At 37.8% G+C, this 12,869-nt stretch overlaps 1 protein-coding gene across 1 annotated transcript in view; it reads left to right on the top strand.

Annotated features, from left to right (window-relative positions):
- The window catches only part of IDE (insulin degrading enzyme), a 161,473-nt gene that overhangs the window by 54,165 nt on the left and 94,439 nt on the right, over nt 1-12,869 (top strand). Inside the window, exon 4 of the mRNA XM_007951263.2 lies at nt 2,097-2,266. Coding sequence (XP_007949454.1) covers nt 2,097-2,266 — 170 coding nt within the window. The remainder of the gene's footprint in view (nt 1-2,096; nt 2,267-12,869) is intronic.

Below are 12,869 nucleotides of genomic sequence, written 5' to 3'. Positions count from 1 at the left end.
CCATACAGCAGTTCACATATACTTTGTCTCATGTCATTGACCACAGTTTACCACAATGCAACAGCTCCCCTCCCACTTCCTCCCCATAGTTACCACTTCCCAGTGTCCATCCCCCTCAGGGACATTTTGAAAGTATTTTCTAGCCAATCTAATATCTTGGTCAACTTCTTACACAGCTAACCATTTCTAATTTTTTAAAAAATATCATTGATTTGATTCATTATCCAAAGTATCTTTTTTCCTTTGTGAATTTGTACAGTGTTCTGTGTTACCAAGAAAGTGTAATTCTGCAGCTTTTGATGTGTCTATAATAAAGTTTGACTTGGTCATTTCCAGCTCTATATTAATAGTAGTTGTTTTTAAAAAGCTGTTAAGTTGCATTTTTTCACTAGAACAAAGAATATTAACAGGGCAAAGACATGGGTTCAGCATACCTGACTGGGGTTATAGTAGTCTATTTCTTACTTTATCATAATGTTTCAGTTTTGAGACAGCAGCTTCGAGATATAATCATCTTTTTTATGTATTCCCAGAAGACTTCCATTAATGAGTTACTTGAGATCATACACTCAATTTAATTTCCTGCTTTACAAATGTTATAGCAGAGGTTTGTGTAATAACTCTGTATGATACAGGATATCTGTCACTTGGCTCAGAGAAAAAAAACTACTTGCATAAAAGCATCTTTTAAAAAATTGATTGTACTGTGTCATAAGCACAACGCTTTTTTTTTTTTTTTGGCCTATCCAGCAATGGTACGTAGTTAATAGGTACCTTTCCCAACCAGAATGAATTGAGGTAGTAAAAGGGATTGCGTGTCCAGAAAATCTCTGTTTTCACACATCTTTTTTTTCCCATACTCCAGATAGATGGAGTTGCCCTTTGAATCAGAATGTGTAAAGTTCTTGTTGCTGTGTTGTTATGTGCTGGAGAGTTGGCCCTGACTCATAGCGACCCCTCCTTGGGTTTCCAAGGCGGTATCACTATTTTTGCCTTGGAAACCCAAGGAGGGCTCACTATGAGTTGGGACCAACTCGACTCAAGGGCACATAACAACAACAACAATCACTACAGAAGTAGATTGCCCATCCTTTCTTCTGAGGTGTGACTGGTGGGTTTGAACCACCAGCCTTCTGGTTAGCAGTCAAGTGCCTTAGGCATTACGCTACCAGAGCTCCTGTAAAGTACTTAGAACAGTATAAATTCATTTATGTGCTTAAACTAGATATTAAGTAGTAATAATGGCCTTCTTGACAGCTGGGGTATGAGGTAGTAGCTGAGATGTTTATTGACCTAAGAGTCCCTTCCTTGTTGTTGTTGTTATGTGTCGTCGAGTCATTTCCGACTCATAACGACCCCTCCTTGGGTTTCCGAGGCAGTATCACTATGAAAGTAGATTGCTCAGTCTTTCTTCTGAGGAGTGGCTGGTGGGTTTGAACCGCCAGCCTTCTGGTTAGCAGTCAAATGCTTTAGGCACTATGCCACCATTTGAGGTATTTCATAGTAGTTTATGTCTTAAACTACTATGAAATAGTTCAAATTTTTTACTCCATTTTTTTCCCTACCAAATGAAGTTTTTTTTTTTTTTTTTTTCCATAAGCGGAAAAAAAAAATAGAGCCCATTAAAAGTAGGTCACTTATTTTGTCCTAAGGTGCCCAAGTCCTAGTGAAATTGCACTTGAAACTAAATTTAAGATTCACTTACCTAAGAACTCTCATCTGCCTTTTCCTTTTTTGGAAAATTAGCCACATATGACAAGAGTTTTTCATAGACATGCCAAATTGCAAATCTTAAATAGCTTGCTGCTCTTTCCATAAGTCTGCCTTGACTTGGTGTTAATCTTTTTTATATTTTCACTAATTATTTAGCATCTCTAGGGTATATGACTTCTATCAAAAAATTTACATATGTCCAGTGTTACACTTTACTTCTGTTACTTAGAACTTACTTTATGTTCTTTTATTCTTAGTGTCATTGGTAGTTTTTTCTGACAATGTAGAATTCACATTTCCTAACTAAGCTTAAAATATTATTTTAAAAAGAGCACTCTTAAAGTAACAGCTTTCGAGTTGTTAATTATGTTTCACACCCTTAGGTTTGCACAGTTTTTCCTGTGTCCCTTGTTTGATGAGAGTTGCAAAGAAAGAGAGGTGAATGCAGTTGATTCCGAACACGAGAAGAATGTAATGAATGATGCCTGGAGACTCTTTCAGTTGGAAAAAGCTACTGGGGATCCCAAACATCCCTTCAGCAAATTTGGGACAGGTTTGTCAACAGCGGCTTTCACGCATTACTTCTTGCTCTCATTTGAACCCCTGGCCTTTTTGCGTAGTGCTGCATTTTACAGTTCAGGGTAAAATATTTCACGACGCCTTATTCCTATCTACCCCTTTCTTTTTAATTCCCATTTTGAAGCTGGAAAGTAGTTTGTTATACCATTGTTACTCCTTGTTGTTTCTTAAACCATGCTCCTACGTTTACATGTTATCTGCCTGGTCCTTGTGTAGACACCTACATTTGTGACTCCTGATCAAGTGAAGCTGAAGGTTAAGTGCATGAGCCTTAATGGAGAAAGCAATAGGTTATTGAGAAGAGGGTCACCGAACATGAAGTAAGTTGGTTGCATAGCAAGGTATAGAATTGAATTTAGAATGTAAGAAAAGTTATAAGGAAGATTTTTTATATAATCCTAGGGAGCTCTGGTAGCGTAGGGCCTAAGGCATTTGACTGCTAACCAAAAGGCTGGCAGTTCAAACCCACCAGCTACTCCTCCGAAGGAAGGTTGGGCAATCTACTTCGGTAGTGATACCACCTCAGAAACCCAAGGAAGGGGTCACTGTGAGATCCAACTGGATGGCAGTGAGGTTTTTTTTTTTTTTTTGAGGGATGATATTCTTGAAAGAAATTGTAGTTACAATGACCTAAACAATTACTTAGCTCCCTACAGGGTTACTTTGATCATCCCATTCAAATAGGAGTCTAAATGTTTAAGGAGCAGAGCAGAGTTGTGAATAAACATTAATCAGCATTTCAAAGGGACAAGATAATAGATCCATTTATTCTGAAGTCTACCTTCCAAATGGAAGTGCTTTTATTAATGCTCATCTCCAGTCTTGTTGAATCCCTCTGCTGCCTCATTACTTCCAACTCTACTCATCACACGTGCTCTATGGGAAAGGCTGTGGGAGGTAAGCATACAAGATACACACAGTCCCTGCTCTCAGAGGGCAAAGGATCTGTGATGACAGGGAGTAGAATAAAATAAATGTGGACATTCTTGATTTCATAATTGTTCTCTTTTTCTTTATTCAATTTTTCCTTACAAAGTACATGTTTAATTTAAATATTTAAACAATACACAAGTATTTAAAGTACCAAAAAAAAAAAAAAAAGGCAAAAACCAGAAAGTCTCCTATTTCCTCCTCTATTCCTGTCAGTGTTCTCACCAGAGATAATCTTTGTTAATAGGTTGCTATGATTTTAAAATTGGGATGTGTAAAGTACTTAGAACAGTATAAATTCATTTATGTGCTTAAACTAGGTATTAAGTAGTAATAATGGCCTTCTTGACAGCTGGACTGTGAGGTGGTAGCTGAGATGTTTTATGTTTAAAATCATAGCAACCTATTAACAAAGATTATCTCTGGTGAGAAAACTGATAGGAATAGAGGAAGAAAAGCTGTGATTTTTAGAAGGAGCTCTGGTAACATAGTGCCTAAGGCACTTGACTGTTAACCAGAAGGCTGGTGGTTCAAACCCACCAGCAACTCCTGGAAAGGAAGGTTGGGCAGTATACTTCTGTAGTGATACTGCCTGAGAAACCCAAGGAGGGGTCACTATGAGTTGGGTCCGACTTGACAGCATATAACAACAACATAATTTTTTTTTTTCCTTCTATCAAAACAGCCTCCTCTCTGCTCAACAACATGATTTTAAAATATTTCTTAGGGGAGTTTACAGTTGCATATAAATAATGATTGTTTATAGTGCACTGTATGTTTATTACGTAAATTGATTTTGGGTACTTTTTTTAAGGCTATAAAGACAGCTTTCTTTAAGTTTGGAAACCATTCTGTTATATTCAGCAGCAACCAGGGAAGTTAAGTAGCTTTACAGAATTAAGAGTTTTTAAAAATTATAATTAAACTAAAACCAAACTCAGAACCACTGAATCATTTCTGACTCAGTGACCCTGTAGGACAGAGTAGAACTGCCCCATAGGGTTTCCAAGGCTGTAATCTTTATGGAAGCCAGCTGCCACATCTTTTTCTTGCAGAGTGGCTGGTGGGTTTGTACCACCAATCTTTTGGTTAACAGCTGAGCACTTAACCACTGTGCCACCAGCTCTCCTTATTCATCTTAGAAATGATGCTGCCATTGATTGCCCAGGACTGTAAGTCTGAAGAGTACAATTTCACCAAATACCATTGTGGTAGTTAAGTTTGTGTCTCAACTTTGCTAGGCCTGGTTGAGTGGCTGGGCAGCTGTATGTAGTTATTCCCCATAGTAATTAACTCCATGGTGGTATGTATTGGAGCAGCTGAGTAGCTGCTTAGAGATGTGGTCTGCTTCCCGTGTATAAGCAGCAGCTTTGGGAATGGTCTCTGGCTAATTGAACCCTGCATGTTGCTGTGTCATTGTTCAGCAGCCTGCCATGCTCTGCCAACCTTGGGACTTTCAATGGACTTGAATTAATGGACTGCTGTGTGGTTTGGTAACATTGGGACTGTGCCATTGTATTTGTTGATCTTGGGCTTGTTAGCCTCAGCAGCCAGTAGCTGCCAGAGTGGAGATGTCTCTAGTTTCGGTGTGCCGGGAGCAAGAGTCAGAGAGCTTAAGGTCGAGAGGCTTTCACACAGCCTCTAGTTCCTGGCGCTTGGCACTCGGACTTTTAGCCTCCCGAATTGTAAAAGAATAAATTCCTGTTTGTTCAAGCCATCCCATTTGTGATATTTCTGTTAGAGCGGTACTAGGTAACCAGAACAACCATGGTCCTTAAAATGTCTCTGTAACACTGAATTGTTTGAAAGGTGGTTTTCATGAAGAAAATCAGCATACATGGTATGTCACAAAGCGAATGTGAGTTTTAAGAAACACATTTCAAAATCATCACATTCAAATGATTATTGTCCTTTATAGTTGCTCTTTTGGTAGGTTAGGTACTTGTACCAACAATACTGCCATTGTGCAGAACTCCAAAGAGGAGATGGCCTTCTTTTAAACAGCCTCACTGTTGACAAAACATAATCAGAAAGTAGCCACAGATCTTTCAAAATAAATTTAATGAGTAAGATGAATAAATATTCCTTCTGTTCATAAGCAAGGGACAATCTTAAAGTGTCCCAAAGGAAGGTTTCAGGGGTGATGGACAGAGAGGAACAGTGACTGGCTGTAGTTGTATGAATGGAGTTTGAGGACACATTTGTTTTTATAACCACTGACAGGCTAGGCAATTAGTCAGCAAAGGATGAGGTAATATAAATAGCTAAGAGATGAATGAGCCAGACTCAGTACAAAGGTATAGAAGATGCGATATGAATAATGGAAAATACCAAGTTAATTCTCCAATTTTAGGAATGTAAACTACTGTTGAAGTTTCTGGAGTGGAGGTTTTATCCATTTTTAAGGTCACAGATAGTCTTGAAAATGTGTTGAAAGCTGTATACTTTTGCCCCAGAAATTGTACATATAACCTTTTGCCAAAGTGATCCTGAAGAACAATCTTGTCAGAAATTCATACTTAATTCTGTATTTTTGATTGGCCTCACCAGTTTCTGTAAATATGGGTCATTTTGTTCCCAGTGCAATTGTGATTTTAAATAACAACATCAAGAAAAACCTGGGTATTTTTAAATGAACAAAAAATCCCCACAAACATTGTGTTACTTATTTTTAAGAAAATACTTTACAATAAGATATTTGAACTTTACAGTAGTTTTTCATTCTTTAAGAATAGTATAGATCAGTGACTTACAAATTTTTTTGTATACAGCTCAGTTAGAAATACGTTTTACCTAGCAACTCGGAGCACATGTTGTAATGTATTTGTGTAGGCAGCTGACAAAAGTTTTACTAAACTGTCTTACATTATAGGTATGGTTTGGTACTTTCTGTTATATTAAGTTTCTTTTAAAAAAAGTTCTGGTCTGCCAGCATATTAGATTAACTTCATTATAATTGAATGGTTCCCAACCCACTGTTTAAGTAATCTAAAAGGATGGGCATTTCAGTACTCTCAGAAAAAACATTTAATAAAACTCTGTACTCATGTATGACTTAAAAATCACCACCACCACCACAACCCTTCCTTACACTGATACACACCAAAAAAAAAAACAAAAAAACTCATTGCCATTGAGTCGGATCCAATTCATCGCGACCCCTCCTTTGGTTTCCGAGGCGGTTTCACTACTGAAGGAGATCACCCAGTCTTCCTCCTGAGGAGTGGCTAGTGGGTTTGAACCATCAGCCTTCTGGTTAGCAATCAAATGCCTTAGGTATTACGCCACCAGAGCTCCTGATATAAACTGATAATAAGCCTATATAATGCTATATATAATGCAAATATAATGACTAATGGAAAAATTTCAAAAACATTTGTTGAAAGTTAAAAACAAAATAAATTCTGTCACTTTCTGGTTCAGCTGTTACATAGATATTAATCAATACAATTAGTCAAAGGAAAAATTTTAATGTGTAAGAGATGGAAAGGAAAAGCAAAAGCTGTCTCTTTATTTCCATATGCTGTGACTATCTGCATAAAAATATTCAAAAGAATCTTTCAGATCAATCATTAAGAATAAAATAATTTACCAAAGTTGCTGGAGATAAGAGAAACATTAAAATCAGTTGTATTTTGTATGAATAGTAATGAATTAGAAAAATGCTAGAGTAAAATGATTTCATTTATAATACTAATAAAAGCTGTAGGGTATCTAGAAAGAAACAGAAGATGTACAATAAGTATATAATGAATGTAATTATAGTGTTATAGAAAATTTGAAAATAGGCAAAACTGCATATTGTTAATGTTTATATTTGTATATAATAATAGTACACAAACATGCATGGGAGTGATTAAATTCTGATTGTATTACTGGGGAAAGAGGCAAGGAGGATACTTTAGCTCTGTCCTTAATTACTTAAGGGAAAAAAGATTTGTAAATATGGTAAAATACGAAGATTTCATAAAACTGGATATTGAGTACATGGATATTCATTTGTACTTCCTGTATGTTTAAATATTTAGAATATTTTACAGTTTTAAAAAGAAAAGAAATGTGAAATATTTGTTACACTTTTTATCAAAATGTTTACAAAAACGGGAAAATGAATGTCTGAGAGGGTGAAAATTTTTAAGATAACCAGGAGAGAACATACTTTTTTTTTAGTGTGTGATGTCTGTTTGTATGGTTACTATCTAAGTGTATCTTTGTCAAAAGAAACCTGAAGGTTACCTGTCTTGTTCTGGTAAGCATTCAATTTTGCAAACCCTTGTCAGGCCAAATGGGACAAGCCCTCAAACTACTGCCCTTCCTCCTAAAGTCTTAGGCTTCCATATTCTTGAGTTCTCACAGTCATAAACTGGTACCTGGCAAGAGGTTTTGCTTTGTTTTGAGTTAATTACTTTGAAAATTTTTTTCCAGGATTTTCTGTAGTACAACTACTCCATGGGGTTTTTCCAAAGCTGTAAATCTTTATGGAAGCAGACTGCCACATCTTTCTCCCATGGAGTGGCTGGTGTGTTCGAACCACCGTCCTTTTGGTTAGCAGCTGAGCACTTAACTGCTGCACCACCAGGGCTCCTTGTGCTAAATCTGCCGTCACACAGATGTTCTCATTGAATTCCTGCATGACTCCTCTAGCCTCAGACTTCTGCCAGGAATTCTAGTGTCTACTAACATATTCCTAGGTGGTTCAAAGTTGGCCTTCTGAAGTTAGGCGTTACTGGATTTGAACCTCTACCAACTAGATAAAAGAGTCTGGCAAGTTTCTTCTTTTCTGTTTTTCTTGTTTATTAATTTTTTGAACATTTTAATGTGGTTTGTGTAGAAATTTGCAGAACAAATTTGTTTCCCTCTCAACAGTTTATACACATTTTATTTTGTAACATTTGTTACAGTCTCCTCAGCGCTCAATGTAACAGCACTCTTCCCACTTCCTCTTCCTGGGTACACCGTTTCCATTTGCCCATCTTTACTGCCCCTGCCTCCCTTCTGAACTTTGTTTTTGGGAAAATGCTGCTTTTTTGGTCTCATATGATTAATTGTTCTGAGGAGCACATTCCTCGTGGGTATTAATATTCACTTAATAGGACTGTCGTTTAGCTGAAAGGTGATTTCCGGAGAAGGTTCAGTTCCAGGTTTGAAAGGTGTCCAAAGGCATAGTCTCCAGGGTACCAACCGTCTCTCTTAACCCAGTAAGTCTGGACTTTTTTATGATTTTGAATTTTGTTCTACATTTTGGTGAACTGACTTAGAACAGTAGCTTGTAAGAGAAATATTCTCTGGTGCTCCTTTTAATTGAACTCATGGTTGGTGTTGATATTGACTTTTCCCCTTCACTTATCATTCATATATGCCTTTAGTTTTAGTTTCTTACTTCCTGATAAATTGGATGCCTTTTCTCTGCTCTCTTCTCCCTACCCCCCATCCCACCTCCTTTTTTTTTTTGGTCACCTCTTGACTCAACAGCATATAACAACAATAACAACAACTTGGAATAAATGTAAAATAGATGGATTTTTAAAAGTAGGTTTAGAACAGGAAAGGGAAAACCTTAGTTCTGGTTATTCTTTACTGATCTGTTTCTTTAAACATAGTCATTCCCAAAGATACTGTGGAGCAACTGGGATTTAGTCAAGTAGGGAAATAAAAGAGGAAGTCAAGAAGAAGTGGGTGAGGAAAACAAAACAGGCACTCCTTGATGTGGAGGTGGAATGAAATGCAAAGTGGGAGGAGGACACATGGAAATAGAGGGTGGAGCTGTATTTCAGGTTGTTGTTATGTTGTTATGTGCCGTTGAGTCGGCCCCGACTCATAGCGACCCCTCCTTGGGTTTCCGAGGCAGTATCACTACGGAAGTAGGATTGCCCAACCTTCCTTCCGAGGAGTGGCTGGTGGGTTTGAACCGCCAGCCGTCTGGTTAGCAGGCAAGTGTCTTAGCCACTATGCTACCAGAGCTCCTACATTTTTCTTTACTTAATTGTTACATACTCTAATGTACTTGTAGCAAGTACCATAAAATTATAAGAATCTTAAATAGGGTGTTATGTTGTTGTTGTTGTTGTTGTTATTAGGTGCCTTCGAGTCAACTCTGACTCATAGCGACCCTATGTACCACAGAATGAAACACTGCCCGGTCCTGCACCAGCCTTGCAATCCTTGCTATACTTGAGCCCATCATTGCAGCCACTGAATCAATCCATATCATTGAGGACCTTCCCCTTCTTTGCTGATCCTCCACTTTACCAAGCATGATTTCCTTCTCTAGGGAATGGTCCCTTGTGACAATATGACCAATGTAGGTGAGACGAAAACCGACCATTCTCACTTCCAAGGAGCATTCCAGCTGTAATTCTTCCAGGACAGATTTGTTCATTCTTCTGGCAATCCATGGTACTTTCAGTATTCTTTGCCAGTGCCACAACTCAAAAGCATCACCTCTTCTTTGGTCTTCCTTATTCATTGACCAGCACATGAGGCGATTGAACACACAATGGCTTGGATTCGGTGTACCTTAGTCTTCAAAGAGACATCTTTGCTCGTCAGCACTTTAAAGAGATCTTTTGCAGCAGATTTGCCCAGTACGGTGGTGGTGTTGTTTTTGGTGCCATCAAGTCGTCTCTGACTCATAGAGACTCTATGCACAACAGAATAAAATACTGCCTGGTCTTGTGCCAGCCCCACAATCCCTGCTATACTTGAGCCTATCATTGCAGCCACTGTGTCAGTCCATCTCATTGAGGGCCTTCCTCTTTTTCGTTGACCCTCCACTTTACCAAGCATGATACAGTTCTCCAGAGAATGGGCCCAGTGCAATACATCATCTGATTTTTGGGCTGCTGCTTCCATTGGTGTTGATAAGTAAACCCAAATCATCTATTACATAACAAGTTTTTTTAAGTCCCCCTACTGGAGCTCTGGTAGCATAGTGGCTAAGGCACTTGACTGCTAACCAGAAGGCTGGCGGTTCAAACCCACCAGCCACTCCTCGGAAGGAAGGTTGGGCAATCCTACTTCCATAGTGATACTGCCTCGGAAACCCAAGGAGGGGTCGCTATGAGTCAGGGCCGACTCGACGGCAAACAACAACAACAACAACTTGTAAAGTAAGAAATCCTGATGGCAGAGTGATTAAACACTTGGCTGCTAATCAAAAGGTTATTGGTTCGAATCCACCATCCGCTACACAAGAAAAAGATGTAGCAGTCTGTTTCTATAAAGATTTATAGCCTTGGAAACCCTACAAGGGCAAGTCTTCTCTGTTCTCTAGGGTAGTTATGAGTTGGACTCTACTGGACAGCAACAGGTTACTTGTACATTCAGAATGCAGAGGTGTTTATAGTTTGGTTGGGGAGGCCAGGTGGATTCAAGATTTCTCTGCTGCATGGTCTCAGGTTTGACTTTCTAAGCTCTTTGTTTTCATATTTATCATCATTGCTCATTTTTATTGAATGTTGTGTGAAGCACTTTACCTGATTATTTAATTTTCACAGTAACACTAGTAGAAGTTATTGTTATTTGCTATCGAGTTAGACCCAACTCATAGCGACCCTACTTGGGTTTCTGAGGCAGTATCACTATGGGAGTAGATTGCCCAACCTTCCTTCCGAGGAATGGCTGGTGGGTTTGAACTGCCAGCCTTCTGGTTAGCAGTCAGATGTCTTAAGCACTACGCTAGCTACCAGAGCTCCTCACTAGTAGGTAGGTACTCTTATTATCTCCTTCTTACAAATAGATCAGTACTCTTATTATCTCCTTCTTTCAGATGGTTTGGTACAGATGAGTAAAGTAAGAGTTAAGGTAATTAAATTGCCCAGAGTCACTCAGCTTTTAAGTCTTGGAGTCAAGATCTGAACCTACAAAATCTAACTCTAGGGCCAGTGCTTTTAACTACTAATCTTTTCTGCCTTTTTAAGGCTTACCTAGAGATGAATTCCCCAGTATCTCAGAGGAGATACAATTTGAAGTCTCCTTGAAGAATGGATAGGATTTTCTTAAACAGAAGGAAGAGAGAGCCATTTCAAGGGAAGAAAGGGAAAGAAACTAGTGTTTATTGTATGTATACTCTGTACAGATGTCCTATACTAATGTCTCATTTAACCTTCACTACAGTACTGACATTTCATCATCTTCTTTGACAGATGACAAAACTGATACAAAGAGAATAATTTGAACAGAGTTTCATAGCATTGTTGGGGAGACAAAGAGAAGGAGAGGTAGGGTGACAGTGGAAGTATCTGTGTAGGTTATGGAATGTGATGGCAAGTCTGTCTGAATTAAAAGCCTGTATTTTTTGTGATAATGTTAGACTGACCCCAAAACTATGACAAGAATAAAGAACTAAGGAGTAAGCCTGGAGTCTTTTGGAGAAAATAAGTTAGAATAATTTGGCTGTTACAGAAGATGTCTTTGCAAAGCCGGAAGGAACAGAGTAGGAAAATGTGGATTAAAGCCAAAAATAAATTGTGGAATATGAACAAGGAAATAGTGAAGAGGTACTTTTTTATCCTGAGATGAAGACAATAACTCACACCATCAGAATCTGATAAAAGTTAATCATTTATTTTTTCTCTTCATTTTTTTTCTTAAAAAATTTAAAGCATAGACAAACTACTGTAATGAAACCTATCCTATGGATCAGTTCTATTCTGCAAACATAGGGTCACCATGAGTCAAAATCAAATTGACAGTAATTTGACAACAACATATATCCATCATCCTGCCCTGGCCAATCCTGTTTATCCATATTCCCATTGGCCTCCTTAGGTTTGTTTGTTTAAGAGATCTCAGACATGACATTTCACAAATATTTCATTATATATCTTTTTGTTGTCGTTAGTTGACATCACGTTGGCCACCAACTCATGGCAACCCATGCACAACAGAACAGAATGCCACCATCATCATTAATGTAATCAAATGTAGAGTTAGTGTTTAAATTTCTAATTATCTCATATAAATCATAATGTTTTACATTTATTTGAATCAGGGTCCAAATAATTTTCAAATATTAGTGATTGGTTGGTATATCTCTTAAGTCTCTTTTAATCTATAGGTTCATCTTTTTCTCTGACTCCTTCCCTCCTCATTCTTACTGATGAGTCAAGAGTTGTTTATTCTCTATAATTTCCCATAGCCTGGATTTTGCTGATTGCATCTCCGACGATGTAGTTCAGCATGTTCCTCTGTTCTGTGTATGTCCACAAATTGACATTTGCATAGAGAGATTTGATCAAATTTATTTTTTACTTTTTTTTTTTTTTGACTCTACTTCAGAGGTGATGTTGTATTCTTCCATGTGGGCCCATGTAATGTCTGGATGACTCTTTTGTGATGTTGCAACCATTGACCTTCAGTGCCTCAATTCTATCATTCCTTCTCAACTGATTAGCTTGAATACTACTATAAAAAGAATATTCCCTTTTCTACTGGCTGTTGAGTTACTATAGGAAAGTAACTGAGTAACTTTTCTGAAGTACAGCTACTTGTACAAATATTTGATAAATGGGTTGGTTCCCAGCATCCTTCAATGGTAACCAATTTAATATTACAATGAACTCACTATTTGATATCTTCTAATACACTTATTTGTTATTCTCTAAGCTTTTCAATGGATTTTGTTATTGTCTTTTTTTTTTTTTTTT

This window comes from Orycteropus afer, unplaced genomic scaffold (assembly GCF_000298275.1).
Source record: "Orycteropus afer afer isolate SDZICR_OR568_19922 unplaced genomic scaffold, OryAfe1.0 scaffold00293, whole genome shotgun sequence".
Classification (NCBI taxonomy): Eukaryota; Metazoa; Chordata; class Mammalia; order Tubulidentata; family Orycteropodidae; genus Orycteropus; species Orycteropus afer.
The sequence above is the reverse complement of the archived record's forward strand: the minus strand, read 5'-3'. Positions and strand labels throughout refer to the sequence as shown.